Source organism: Tenrec ecaudatus, chromosome 1 (genome assembly GCF_050624435.1).
Source record: "Tenrec ecaudatus isolate mTenEca1 chromosome 1, mTenEca1.hap1, whole genome shotgun sequence".
NCBI classification, from domain to species: domain Eukaryota; kingdom Metazoa; phylum Chordata; class Mammalia; order Afrosoricida; family Tenrecidae; genus Tenrec; species Tenrec ecaudatus.
Window position 1 is genome coordinate 169,050,037 of NC_134530.1, and position 15,738 is coordinate 169,065,774.

Sequence of the window (15,738 nt, forward strand, 5' to 3'; positions counted from 1 at the left end):
GGGTAGAGGAAAGATGGGATAGAAAGGAGGAACCAATTATAAGGATCTACATATAGCATCCTCCCTGGGGGATAGACAACAGAAATGTGGGTGAAGGGAAACATCAGACAGTGTAAGATATGATAAAATAGTAATTTATGAATTCTCAAGGGTTCATGAGGAAGGGGGAACAGAGAAGGTGGGGAAAATAAGGAGCTGATACCAAGGGCTCAAGTAGAAAGCAAATGTTTTGAAAATGATGATGGTAAAAATGTACAAATGTGCTTGACACAATGGATGGATGGATGGATGGATGGATTGTAATAAGAGTTGTATGAGCCCCCAATAAAAATGATTTTTAAAAAAGAACAGAAACTATAAACTGAATACTAATGACCAAAAATCAGATGCATTATTGGGTGGCATCAGTGGTGGCATAAATGAATAAAACAGATCATTAAAAATACAGAAAAGAAATATCAGTAAAGATTCTGAAACTTGCTCTAGAGTGCAGGATGGCTAAAGCAAGCAATAGAAATGATAAAGTGAAATCACTGAACAAAGGCGGCTAGAAAAGTCCAAGTGTCATGATGAAGTGTTTGCACATTAATTCTAGAGTTAGAAAAACCAAAAGGGAAGAGTAAAGCATCATATCTGTTGAAAAAAAGCTTAAAATATTTATAAGAAGCAAAGCTATCATTTGATGACGAGCTGTGTCTGCCCGAAACACGCTGTTTTCATTTATCTTGTTGTTAGGAGCCTTTGAGCCAGTTCTCCCTCAACGGAACAAAACACTGACCAGTCCTGCACCTTCGAGGGCTGCTTCTTCCGATCCTGCAAAGAGGAGACTGCGATTCTGATGAGGTTTACACGGCACTTATCGATCTGGGCGAGCGGTTAGTGTTGACATCCACAAACTTGAAATGTCTTTCTGTTTCAAGGTTTCCTTTGGTTTAGTGATGATTTTTAGGTTCTGTACACAAGCCCTTCAGTTTGATGTTAAATTTCAGAGGTGTTATTAGAATTGGCACTGACAAGTACGATAACCCTATTTCCACCCCTCACCAACTAAAACAACAGGCTCAGCAGGAGGAAACCCAAAACCACTGTCTGACCGGGTACCAAGAAAAAGAGTGAAGGGAAGGGAGGGGGAGGTGTGGCCGAGGGACCCCTATTGCTTCCTGCATTCCCCTCCCCCTGGTGAGACTCTGGCTTGAAAACTGTTCCACTGGAAGATCACCTGGCCAGGGATCGCAATTAGCGCTGGTCTGCGCATTCACCCCGCTGATGAGGCGATCATGCGCCCCTCGCGGACACATGGCCTCCTAGGTGCTTTCTTCTTCCAGATGCGCTCCCCAGTGGCGGTGTATCTGTCCTTTCCTGGTCAGTTTGCTCATCGCTGTGCAGGAATCAATTGATACGTGTGCGCTGACCCCGCACCCTTGCTCAAGTCCTTATCTTACAAACCTTTGGATTAGGTTTGCTTTGGGAATCATGTCATTTTCAAAAAGGAGCAGTTCCACTTGGCCACACCCTTGTCTCCGTTGCTCACTGGCAGTAGTACTTCAGGGCGTATTTTCAGTGGTCCGTGATCCACTGTGGATCAGCTATTTTGACATAAGCGACTTCCTTTGTTGGTGCAGACTCCTGAAGGGGTCACAGGCTGCCAGGAAAACAAGCAAGCCTGTCTCGGGGCAAGGGCGACCAGAAGGTTCATTCGAAGGGCGATGTTGTCTCACATGCTGGGGCATGTCATCAGGAGAGACTAGTCCCTTGGTAGAGTCAGCAAAAAAGAAGATGGCCTTCTACAGGACAGGTGGGCACAGGCCTACAACAAAGTGCTCTGCTGAACAACTGCGAGATGCCAGTGTTTGCTTCTACATTGTGCCGCCGGCATCAGACCTGACTAACGATGGCAACATAGTGACCAGAAGAAACATTTCTTCTATGGTCATCTTTTCCTGGCCTTCAGAATAATTTATTTTGCCCCGTAAACCCCCTCCCATTCAGTGGATTCTGATTCAAAGCAACCTTTTAAGATAGAGTAGAAATATCCCCAGAGACTGTACCAAGACCTTTTACAGGAGTGGACAGCCTCATCGTTCTCCCTCAGACTGGCTGGTTGGTTCAAACTGCTGACCTTGCTGTTAGCAGCCTAACAATAATAATCCACCAAGGCATTTTCCTACATCACCAGAGCACCTTAATGTCAGTCCTCCATTTCAAGAGTCCTACATGTCAAATCAAGGTGTTATTATTGCTCTTATGGAATGTATTGTTACTACTAAGCAAGTATCGAGAAATCCCTGCTGGTGTTAGGCTGAGTTGGACACTTTGAGAAGTCCAGGCGTGTGGAGCCCCTTCACTCCCGAGTTGGAGCAAGTATCATTTTACAGGTCACAGCACAGTGAGAGAGGCAGGTCTGCAGAGGTGCTGGCATTTCTCTCAGCAATGACTCCTATGCGGCAGTCACCCACTTCTTACCTGCTACAGCCTCCTTTCTAATGAACAGCATGCTCCTGAAACTCGAAACAGTGTAGGCCGATGAAGAAAGAAAGTTAGAGGACAGCTCCTGATTATGCCACTGTACCTGAGATCCTCTAGTCTGGAAATTCTCCAATTTATGGCAATTCAGGTTGTTCTTCTGGTGGCTGCCTTACGGTCTCTCCTTTTCTTTCTTTTTTTTTTACTTTATTGAAATACTGAGTTTTATTGCACATGCATATTTTTGTCTCCCCACCATTGCCATTTGTCTGACCCCTGCTCCTGCTCTGTCCTTTCATAACCTCCCACACAGAGAACCAAGCAGAGGGTGGAGTCCGTCTCTACAAACTAAACAGGCATTCAGATGACACATTCTTGCCAACAGAGCCTGGTCAGCATGGATCAGACACGGTGGGGAAGTTCTCACTGTGCATTACAAAAAAGGACGGCCACATAGCCACTGTGACAGAAATGAAATGACACCAAAAAGTCTAACAAACAATTCAAACTATTTTCTTAAAGTGACTTCCTTCACTGCTAGAGATCTTGGACAGCCTCCTGGCCAGTCACCGGAAGCAATTCTTCACATCATTGATGGATTGGCTTCCACTTTAGGGAGAGAACCACCCTTTTCTAGACTTGCTTGCACTTTTGCTTTAATGTCTTCTACAGAACTAGGGCCTTTTGGTTTGGGGAGATTTTTCCTGTTTTGGGAAGAATTCTTGACCTTTGGATCTTGGTGTTAATGATTTTGAGTCTTTTCCATTCTGGTTTGATTTCTGTGCATTTTGGGCTGGAGTATCGCATACAGATTTCTTCACTGGAGCTTTTTATTCAGTTTCATCATCATCAAAATCATCTACATCATCATCATCGTCGTCGTCATCATCATCATCATCTTCTTCATCAGCAGCAGCAAGTTTTACCTTTATTCTGTGGAACCTTGTGGGGGCAGCTCGCTTTCCTGATACACTTAACAGTTTCACATCCTCCTCCTCTTCATCATCTGACTCTTCATCTTCTTCCACAGCTGCTAAATGCTGTCCACTAATATGCACAGGTCCAGAGCCACACTACAACCCTAAGACAACTGGTGGTGTTATTTCAAAGTCCCCAAGGGAGACCGTTGGCTGTACGGACATTTTCAAAGTTGCCGATGTTACGTTCATTGGGCTGCCTTCATATGTCATTGTTTCTGCTTCAATAATATGCAGCTCATCCTTTGCCCCAGCACCTAAGCTCACCGTTCTTAAAGATAACTGTGCTCATTTTTATCTTTATCCACCTTAAAGTGATCATCTTTGTCGGCCTTTAGTTCACAACTGAAAAGATAGTTTTGGGATCTCAGGGGGCTCCTGTCCATATCCATTGAATCTTCCATGGGGTGGTGACATGCACTTCAGTGAGAGAAACGGAAAACGGAGGTAAACCACTGCCGTTGCTACACACAGCAGTGCAGGATGGAATCGTGCCAGGGCTGTCTCTCCTTTTCAACACAGCACTGCTTATTGAGAAAGGAACTTCATGCTTTGGATCTTTAAGTAGCTCCAATATTTCTAAAAGACTCAGGGATAAAGACCTGGAATTAGATAGGCTAGATAGAAAGTCCCAAAGAGAGAGCGTCTGAGTGATTAGTGTAAAGTGACTTCAAACTGCAATTCCTAATCTACCTCTAAATAACCTAACAAAGCCAAGTTGACACAAGAACTCTAGCAACAATTTTCATAGATGTGGAAATTTTTGAGCCATTCACTAGAAGATGGCTTTGTTTTGCATAAAATAGTAAAGTATAAATGCATAGTCTATGGAATGCCATGGTGCATCTTATGCATATAATGCCTGGAAGATATCAGTAATAATATGTGGATGATTAACCCAAAACAAATGCCAAGAAGGTGATGAGTGTCTACTACATCTGCGTTGAATTATCATTAAGTCTGGACAGGTAGCAGCTAAGGTCTATACTTTATAGCTTAATCAAGGTGGGAGCAGTGTAGGGAATGCCTTTCTTTCAGTGTGGGAGAGTACTTGGTTTAGAATACTAAACTGCAACTGTTACACAGAGAGCTCAGCAGATAACAAAGTCATTAACCTTTTCTCTCTGGAGAAAGATGAAGCTCTCTAATCTCATGAATAGTTATAGCTTCAGAAACCCTTAGGGGTGCATTGACCCTGTCTGTACAGGGCTGCTATGAGTTCATATCAGCTGGGTGCAGTGCATTTGATTTGATGTGGTTTCGTATGTGCAAACCTTTTCTTTGTTCGTTTCTTCCTTTTGTTTCCCTGCTTCTTTCTTCTTTCCTTTTTTCCTTGAGAGGAAGATAGTTTTAATTGTATCGAGTCAAGAAAATGCAAAGTGGCATAGGGGAAAAGCTACTCTATACATACATTCCTGGGGTGAGGTCCAGGTGCTATGGCAGGGGCTAAACCTAGTCCACAGTTGCATACAGCAGCCAACTAAATTGAAGGGGGAAAGAAAAAGAAAACAATTGAAAAGACATAGGTAGGGGGGTAGCAGGGCACTAACCCACTCAAGGGGAGGGTTTTGTTTATATCTCCACAGGACCGGCAGAGAGAGAAGAACCTTCAACCCAGTGGGCCAAGACATGGATATAACATACCAACATGTACCAGAGAACCAATAGAGAGGTCTGCAGAGCTGTCCCAATCCCAACTATGTGTACCCCACCCCCACCCTGAAGGATGCACTTCACAGGACAGCACTGAAGCTGCAGCTTAGGGAGAGGGGTGCCTCTGATTAGAGCACACAGGAGAAATGAACAGGGATGGAGAGTGGTGAAGGAAACTCTGTCTGGCCCACCAACCCCCGAGGACAATATTCCTACTGAGAGCAGAAAATGCACAGAGAGGACCATAGGGTCGGCCCCACCATGAGACACGATGTCCCTCACTGAACCATACTGCTACAGGAGACAACACTGGAGACACAGTGTGGGAATTGTGCCCAATCTGACCACATTACACTGGGGCAAACACTAGGGCATGCAACAGAGCAGCCAGGGGAGCAAAGCAATGAAATCCCCAGGGAATACCAAAAATAGACTTTGGGGACAGAGAGTGGCACCCCATCAAATTCGACTGAAAAATACTCCTAAAGGTAAACACACACACACACACACACACACACACACACACACACACCTGGAACTATTTATAGGCTTTTCCTTTTTTTTTCATTGGCTTTCTTTTTGTTGTTGTTATTTTGTTTCTGTTATGTTGTTGTTGTTGTTGCTGTTGTTGCTGTATTCACTAAAGGAAGAGTAGAATCCAGGAGTTGGTAGGAGGACTCATAATGAATGAAACATTTTCCTAAGGGCTTCTCAGAGATTGACTGTTGAATCCTTTCTGCTAAACAAGAGCCACAGGAAGGATATTAATGAGAAGAAGATCAAAAGAGCTATAGCAGACCTAAAGGAACAAAGAGTCCCCGGAGCTTATAAGAACACAGAACATAAATAAAAATAGTCCAGATAACTAAATAAAAATAATCTAGATAGCTAAAACAGTGAACTTATTTTATGTATTGATTTGTTTTATTCTGATTTGGGTGAATGCCTACAAAAAGTGGACTTATTTTAGATGGTCTCCATCATATAAAAAGGTGACGGTATAATCTTTTCATATAAAAATGCCGATGTTAAATGTAAAAAAAAAAAAAAAAGAACACAGAACGTTGTGGCATTTGTGAATTGCACTTCTTGGCTGCAGCAGAAAGAGATGGCTTGGTCTGGCTGACAAAGTTCAGGCTTTTGCCACAGTCAAATAAAGACATCTAGGAACACTTATCCAAGTTAGCACTGAGAGACAAGCAGATAAAACATAAATGCCGATGCATCCAGGCAGACAGAAATGGACATGCAGGGAGTTAGCTACATTTCTTGGTACCTTCCGTCCCAACATCCCAAAACTTCCTTTCCCAGCAAAGGTAGCAGCGATACGTTTTTAAGCCTTCTTCCATCTGTTTTTCAAAGTCAAAATATTCCACTCACCTCCGCACATGGGGCACCCTGTTTCCTGCCTCTTTCCTGCTGCCCTCCGACACTGCCCGTGTTACCCAGTGTTCAGAGTCATGAGTGAGCCTTTCATTTTCGACTCTCAACCCAAAAAAGGGCTACTGGCTCAAAGGACTAATCCCACAGCCACCAAGTCCATTCCCTGTTCAGTGACCTGCACTGTGTATCTTTATGGGAAAAGATAGTGTCCCACAGAGAAGCTGGTGGGTTTGGCTTTAAGGTCGGGGCTATATTAAACAAGAAAGTTGAGCGTGAAAGAAGAGACTTAGATGGGCAAAAAGGAAAAGAATATGGCCCAGGGAAACCAGTAAGCACAGAGCGAGCAAAGGGGAAATATAAGACAGGCAGCATCTCAATTGGCCTATCTTTATCTCTTTATTCTTCAAAATTTTGAAAAATTATCTCTCCAATCCAATTACCTGGTTCTACATTTGACATGAGTGCCTGGATCATGCTAATGGTTTATACACTCAGAGGTGTCTTGCCTTCACTTGTGAAAACATCAGTCATTGAACACGTTACGGGACACTCCTAATCTGACACGCGTGGAGTCCACACAAGCTGCTCTTTTAGCAGCGCACACAGTGTCATGGAGTGAATGGCGCCCACCAAAATTACTTGTCCATTTGGCTGGGCCATGATTCTCAGTGGCTTGGCAGTTATGCCAGGATGTGGTCAGTCCCATGACGTGAACTCATGTGATCAGCTAATCAGTTGTAAGGGGATAAAGTTGGGGTGCAAATATCTTACTCAGGTCACAGTGAAGATCAGATATAAGAGGTTTCCCTCGGGTGTTGCCTGCATCATCTTCTATTTTATAAGAGAGAGAAGTCATTTTCTATCTTATAAGAGAGAAAATAAGTCATATGCTTGTAGGGATTTTGCTCTTGTCGCAGCATTAACTAAAACCGTTGGTTTAAATGCCGGGAATAAGATTTAGCCATAGATTTAAATTTTCCTACCCCAGTATTATGTGAAGAGCATTCTAATACATTCCAGACAATGTGGGTCAATCGGGGAATCCAGAATTTGAATAATAGGGAGAAAATTGAAGTACAGAGAGACTGAATGAAGTTCTCAGGATCTCTCAGCCAGTTAGGAAACTTTCCATCCTGAGAAAATATCGTATTACCACCAAAATCTTATTTGATTTTTGGAGACTAGAAATGAAAGATTTTCTCCGACATAAATAATGTTTATATTCTGAGACATTCCATGCCTCTAGATTCATGTCATTTCTGATAAACTTGTTTACTGACTATTCTCGGGTATGTAAGTAAGGTGACTAAGATTTAGGCGACGAGTCATTGAAGTGACCTGTCCAAGGCCTTTTCCCCTTACTATACTACTGATTTCCCTTTGATCTGTGGTCTTCTTAGAAGAAACATGTTTATAAATGAGAAAAGAAAGAAATGAAACTACATACAAAAGATTATCTGCATGTGCTGTTATTTTACTTACACAGATTTGTCTTTTAGTTCCGTGCCTCAACTTCATTTTATATTTTACAACTTTCATCATATAACCCCTCCTTGGAGGAAAAAGGAAAAGTAGTTAGAGTCCCTTAGTTTTAAAGTGTGTGGGACAACGAGAGGATCACAGCAGTGCACAGAGGTGTTTTCTGCCACCACCTGCATATTGCAAGTGTGATGTATGCCTTCTGTGCCAACTTAAAAGATATGCAGAAGGCAAATAAATATCTCTGGGATATCACAGTATGACTACAATTAGAAGAAATGTATCTAAGGTTCGTGGTAATATTCTTTCTCTACAGGTAGTGCATGGTGAGACATGGAATTTAATTAACTCCTTTTTTATACATTTTACATATCTTATAAATTTCACAATATAACAAAAGTTGTTCTTTATTCACCCATAGACTAATAATTATATTCTTATTATCAGCATATTCTCAAATAACTTTAAATAAGAAAAAACATTTTTCTTAAAATAAAATCCTCATCATCTGTGTATCCCTTCAGACCCCTGATCTTTTTATTCATTTATATACAAATACACAAATGCATATATGCATAAGGAAGTACACTTTGCTTATAGGATAGTTCCACAGTGAACAATGCGGCCATCTGCTTGTATAGTGAGTTCATCCTTGGAAACCTTGGACAGTTGACTTTTAACCCTGCCTATGGGGTCACTATGAGATGGCATTGGCTCAACGGCAGTGGGCTTGGATTCTATAGAGAGAGATAGAGCTATAGAGTGGGTGTGCTTTGTGCTGCTAACCACAAGGTCAGCAGTTCAAAATCACCAGCTGCTTTGTGATGGAAAGAAGGGGTTCTCTCCTCTTTGAAAGAGTTAGTCTTGGGAAAAAAGAAAAGAGAGAGTTGTAGACTTGGACACTCACAGGGACAGCTCTACCCTGCCCTGTAAGGTCACTATGAGTCGTCATCGACTGGATAGCAATTTTTGGTTGTGTGTGTGTGTGTGTGTGTGTGTGTATTTTGAGAGTTGTAGTTTCAGAAACCCACAGTTTTTCTTAGTCTTAGAGGGTCACTGTAGGTTGAAATGGACTCAGTAGCAGTGAGTGAGTGAGTGATGGAGAGAGTGGGAACTGGCAAGTTCAAAATCCGTAGACGGGGAAGGCTGGGAACTTGGGCACTCTTGAGTCCAAAGCCCAAAGCTCAGGCCATGTGAATTCTAGAAGTTTGAGATCCAAATCTATGAACCAGGTAAATTGGTTAACTTCAGCAGGATATCTATGTTATAATCTTAAAGCAGAAGAATTCTTCTTCTTTCAAAAAAAGTTCATTTTTTTTCTCATAAAGCTGTCAATAGATTAGATAAGGCCCACCTGTGTTATGGAAGATAACTCAGTTTTTCTAACGTCAAATGATTATAAATGTTAACTATATCTAAAAATACCCATAGCACCATTTGATTGACAACTGCGCACCATACCTCAGCTAAGTTGACACATAAAATTAGCCATCATGACTCATATTGAGTTTTATTTTTATTAATAATTTTATTCACTCAATCATAACAAAATTATTGAACAACTACAGTACTTCTACATGTTTACGTAGAGCAGAGCAATCGCCTTACCCCAAACTAAATCAGACTTGAGCCTAGAATGGATGAAAAATAACATTTTTATTGTGATAAATCTCTGAGATTTGGGAGTTGCTTTTTTTTGAGGAATGGGAACTTAGGCAGCACACAATCTGACAGCACACAGTCTGGTGGGAGAGTCTGTATCAGGTATTCCTCAATTCAGTACTGTTCAGATCTATTGACTTTAATGGCTCCATTTCATCCTTTAGCTTTAATAACCTGAATAAAATAAATAAATAGTAAAACATAGCGGTGCAAAGAATCAGTTACCCTCCCTTGCTTGTATTAATGCTATTGTCTTCAAATGAATCTCTCTCTCCCTCTTCTCAATAAATTCTCCCCCACCCCCACCCCCCAGCCCCGTTCTGAATACGCTGCTTACTGGGATCATTCTTTTGGAGTGAATATATCCGGCATGAGATTGGCTCTGCTACTTAAGCAGAGGCATGTATGCACATGCCTCAAGCTCCTACCCTCACACAGAAATCAGATGTCAGTCAACATGAAACTAACACACGGGAAGAGCCTACATGGCAGTCGGACGGATTTGAAGGGGAAAGAGCAAGCAGGGGTGGTGGTTTATGCCCAGCCAGGGGCACTGTACTTAGAGGTGCAGAATCCTGGTGTGGTACAGGTAACGTGTCTTGCTGGGAAACTAAGAGTGTGGTTTGAGCCAACCCAACGTCACCTCAGAAAAAAAGGATTGGCGATCCATTTCTGGAATATCAGCCATTGAAAACCCTAGGGATGCAGGTCTATTCTGACGCACATGGGAACGGCATGAGTCCACGTGAACTTAGAGCAGTCGTTTTTTATAGAAGGTACAGGAAAGGCTAAGGAGACGTGTTGGTGTAACAGGTTAGGCCTTGTACTGCTAATGATGAGTGTGGCAGTTCAAACTCACCATCTGCTCCAGGGGAGGAAAGTGAAGCGGTCTGCTTTGCTTTTGTGAAGATGTATGCTCTTGAGCACGTCAAGGAGCGACCCCACTCTGTTTCGTACGGTGGTTGTGAGTCTAATTAGACTCAATTGCAGTGGTGATTGGGAATAGGGATTGGCTTTGAGAAAAGAATAGTCAAGTTATGGTCGATGGGCACTTTTTCAGGTGATGTCTAACTTAAGCTTCCTGCATTGAAATTGCACGATAAAAAAGAGGCTTTTTGTGGAGCTGTGTGGACCCCATAGTTCTGCATATTGCCTTCTGAAGTTCATATCTTCTTCATTATGTATCTAGGATATGTATTTCCTAAAAGAGAGGTTACCCCATTCTGTGAGAAGCAGGTGTGCTAGGTGTCTGAGTCTCCCACGCCACCTCCTGTTTGCTAGGCCCTGTCCAGCTTTCTGAAAGGGAGCAGAAAATAACACCCACTTAGAGAGCTGAGTTTCCTGCATACAGTTCTCACCTTAATGAAACTGTGAACTTCAGACTTCGGTTGCAGCTTTTCTCCAGTTTTGACAGTTTAAAGAATGTAATTTGAAGTTTATTCCCTTCCTCGCAATTGATTTTAGAGTGTGATCCAAACATCACTCTTTCCATGCTCCTTGCGTTGTCATTCAGGTTGAATGAGATGCGGTTCCTTCCTTCAGTTTTATGAAAAAGAAAATTAGCACCTAACCTCTGATAATCTGATTAAGGCACGTCATATCAATCGAACAATGGCTGTGCTTCCAAAAGCCTTTGATCTAAATAGTATTGGAAAAACATTAGCTTTGCTACTGACAGATAAGTTTGTATATCTGATGCATGCTAGCAAATTCAAAAAGAGGAGACAAATATATTACTCTGAAATCTTGCCTCATGAGTCTCTTTTCAGACTCAAACTCCCTTCTTTCGTGAGGCCAGGATAATCCCAGTGGGCAGCAAAGAGTAGATGTAAAATATGGGACTTCTCCAAGGTCAAATGCCAGAGAAGCCAAGGAATAGAAAGGCATTGAGGTTAGGAGAGAGTTATTCAAAGCAACAGATGCAGGAGAGACATAGTCAATGATGTACAGCCTAGTAAGGAGTGTGAACATGCATAACGGATCAAGGACAGAAAATAATTCACAATCAAGTCTTGGTCAAAAGAGAACATAGTACTGATGTTCTCACCTGAGAGCTAATAATACTTGAGGTTCAATTTTGGAGCCCGATTGATTATATGTTTGTGGAAGGTTGCTATATTGAGGACTGACAACGAAGGCAAAAAAGCATAGTCTTCAGATTAAAGACCCTTTTTAAAAATTTTTCCTTGAAAAAAGACAATATCTGTCAATTCCTCTGCCACCATTGCCAGCCCAGTGCAGCTTATACTAAGACCCCAAGATGCACAGTCAGCAGAGTCTCTCCAAACAGAAAACAGACACACAGTGTAACTTCCCAGAGTCATAATATTTTCTTATTACTTATGTCTATTAACTATCCTTATGCTACAAACTTCCTTCTTTAATCAGAGTTCTTCAACCCTCCCTTAATTATCAGTGTTCCAGATCAATGGATTTGGTCTAATATTTATTATTCAGCTACAATTTCTTTGGCTGCACAATAATGTTAGTTTCCACCCAGTCAGTTTGAAATTGTTGTGACCCTGTGTACAAAAGGACTAACCGCCACCTGGTCCTGCGCCATCCTCACAGTTGTTAGGGTTGAATCCATTGTTGCAGCCACTGTGTCAATCCATCCTGCTAAGGATCTTCCTCGTTTTCAATGCCCTCGACTTTACCAAGCAGGATGTCCTCATCTAGGGACTGGTCTCTCCTGATAAAATTTCCAAAGTATGTGAGATGGAGGTGCACCCAGCCAGGCCTCAAAGGAACCTGTACTTCTTGCAAGAAGAAGTACATTCTACCTGTACTTCTTGCAAGACAGGTAACTTTGTTCTTTTGGAAGTCCGTGGTAACTTCAGTCTTCTTCGCCACCACAATAACTCAAATACATCGGTTCTTCATCAGTCCTCCTCATTCAATCTCCAACTTTCACCAGCATGTAAGGAAACTGAAAACACCATGGTTTGTGTCAGCTGTGACTTAGTCCTCAAAGTAAAATCCTTGTTTTTCAAACTTTTAAAAATTCTAGTGCAGTGGATGGATGCAATGATCCTCTGATCCCTTGACTACTGCTTCCATGATCATTGATTGTGGACCAGAGCAAGATCAAATCCTTTATTTCAATTGTTTCGCCGCTTATCATCATGTTACATATTGGACCAGTTGTGGGGATTTGGGATTTTTTTTACATTGAATTATAAGCCATACTGAAGGCTGCAATCTCTGATCTTCATCAACAAGTGCTTCAAGTCCTCCTCACTTTCAGCAAGCACGTGGTGATTTCATCTGCATATTGCAGGTTGTTAATAAGCTTTCCTTCAAGCCTGATTCCACATATTTTTTCCATCTAATCCAGGTTCTTTAATTAGTTACTCAGCTCACAGATTGAATAAGAATGATGAGAGGATACAACCTTGACACACAACTTTCTGGATTTTAAATCATGCCACATCTCCTTGTTCTGTTCCCACAACTGTCTCTTGATCCATGTGTAGGTGCTGCATCATACAATGAGGTGTTCTGAGATTCTCATTTCTGAAACACTATCCATTATTCGTTATAATTCACACAGTCAAATGCCTTTGCATGGTAAAAAGAAAAACAAAAACAGAAGTAATCTCTCTGGTAGTCTACTTTCAGCCAAAATTCATGTGAAAATAACAATGCTATCCCTTATTCCACATCTTCTTCTGGTCTGAACCTCTGGCAGCTCCCTGTCAATGTTCTGAGGCAACCAATGTTGCTTGCTCTTCTGCAGAATTGTCGTTGGGTGTGACATTAATGTTATTGTTCTATAAGTTGAGCCTCCTGTTGAGTCATCTTCTTTAGAATGAGTACAAATATGAATCTCTTCCTGTCAGTTGGCCAAGTGGCCATTTTCCAAATTTCATGGCACAGGTGACTAAGTGATTCCAGTGCTTTATCAAAACTTGTTGAAATATTCCAATTGATATTCTATCAATTCCTGGAGTCTTGTCTGGGGCTACTACTTTCAATGCAGCTTGAACTTCTTCCTTCAGTATCATTGGTCCTTGTTCATATGCTACCTCTTCAATTGGTGAAATGTCTACTAGTTCTTCTTGGTACAGTGACTGTGCATTCTTTCCATCTTCTTTGGATGCTTCCACCATCATTCAGTATGTTGCCCATGAAAGTCTCAATATTACTCGAGACTTGGATTTTTTTTTTCTTGAGTTCTTTCAGTTTCAGATATGCTGAGTATGTACTTCCTTTTAGATTTTCTCATTTTAGAACTTTGCATATTTCATTATAATATTTGGCTTTGTCTTCTCTAGCTGCCCTTTGAAATTTTATATTTACTCTTTGACGTCATCCTTTCTTCCACTTGCTTCAGCTGCTCTATGATTTACAGCAAGTTTCAGAGTCTCTTCTAACACTTGGGTCTGTTCTTTGTTTCCTGGATTTTTACTGAATTTTCCCTCTCTGCATGAATGATGCTCTTGATCTCCTTCTACAGCTCATCAGGTCTTCTGTCATTACTGCTCAACGTGTCAAATGTCTTGAAATGTTCTCAAAATTGCTGACCCACCCTGCTATCTGCTGCCTTCTAGGAAGACTCTGCCTGTCTTGCCCGAGGAAACTCTGCAGTCTGCTTCCTTGACTTTGGATCCAGCAGCCCAAGTAAGTTGAAGAACCTACAGTATATTAAGTATTCCACAAAAGTGAGTTGAACTGAGCCCTCTGTACTGCTATATGGACTAACTCGCTGTTATACTTCTTCTTGCTGTATAAATCTATCTATCTATCTATCTATCTATCTATCTATCTATCTATTATCTATCTATCTATCTATCATCACAGGTGAATGGAGTGTTTGTAATACATAAGGTACGGTCCTAAATATAATTTTGCATTGTTTATTTAAAATAATTTATTATCCACTCCATTCACAATTGTTCCAATAGGTTGACTTTAAAGTTTATTGATCTTTGAGGTTCTCTAGCTTTTTGAATAATATGCTTCAAAACACTGATCTTCTGGTCAGGTTCAGCATCAGATACAAGTGAGTCACTATATACCTCCATAAAAGTATATTGGTAATAATATCTTGATATTTTAACAATTTGCTTTGAGATGAATTTGTCTTTTGACTGTATTGAAAACTTTCACAAAAAAAGGATCCATTGTCCATTGCCGTTGTTACATGAAGCATCATTTCTTTCTTCCCTTCTTAGGACTCACACTTGAATGACATTATTGTTTTCGGCACCATGGCTGTGACACATCTTTTCTGCAATCCTACTTAGAGAGATTTCTTCAGGACCACCATCTCTTTGTTTCCCAGGATGAAGACAACAGAATAAAAGCATCAGATGTGACTAAGTAAGGTATTATTTGACTGATAGTGCCCAGCTATTAACATATATAGCATCTGAGTCTGAAAGCCTTGAAGTTACACAAGCCACCAGCCAGCAGTGAAGCAACAAGTCCACATGGAAGAAGCACACCAGCTGTGCGAACATGAGGAGTTATAGGGATGGGGTAATAGACATCAGCAGACACATAACAAACAAAAACATATTGTTGAGAATGAGAGGGATTGGAGCAGAGATCCAAAGTCCATCCGTAGACAGTGGAACAATCTTCCCACAGAGGGGCCACATAGTCACTATGTGCAGTAAAGCATGGATGAAACACTCTACATTCCTCTGGTTCCTCGAGGCTTCCTCACCTCCTACTACCATGACCCCAGTGGTGCTTTCCAGTTCAGACTAGACTGGAACATGTACATTGGTATAGATGAGAGATGGGAGTTCATGACACACAGAGTCCAGGAACAGGAGAGGGAATAGTGATTCCAGAAGGGTAGGGAAAAGAGGGGGAGAGGAAGGGAGAAAGGGGGAACCAATTGCAATGATTGACACATAACCATACCCCCCTACAGAGGGAATAATAACAGAAAACATGGGGGAAAGGAGACAGCGGTGGATGTGAGAGATAAAAATAATAACAATGTACAATCTATCAGGGGGTTATGAGGTGGGGGAGGGGTTCAAAACAAAGAGGAGCTGATACCAAGGGCTCAATAGAAAGTAAATGTCTAGAAAAGAATGAAGGCAACATATGTCTAAACATGCCTGATTCAACCGATGGATGGATTGTGATGAGTTGTACGAGC

General features: G+C 41.5%; 1 protein-coding gene and 1 pseudogene across 1 annotated transcript; both read right to left on the minus strand.

Moving 5' to 3' along the window:
- Window positions 1–2,971: 2,971 nt before the first annotated feature.
- Window positions 2,972–3,844, minus strand: LOC142437137 (nucleophosmin pseudogene; annotated as a pseudogene).
- Window positions 3,845–9,770: 5,926 nt separating this feature from the next.
- On the minus strand, window positions 9,771–14,832 carry AIM2 (absent in melanoma 2). Its single transcript, XM_075540782.1, is given in 7 exon segments — window positions 9,771–9,791; window positions 10,976–11,022; window positions 11,025–11,190; window positions 14,502–14,560; window positions 14,563–14,708; window positions 14,710–14,741; window positions 14,743–14,832. Coding segments are annotated over 7 exon segments (561 nt in total).
- Between the last annotated feature and the right edge of the window lie 906 nt (window positions 14,833–15,738).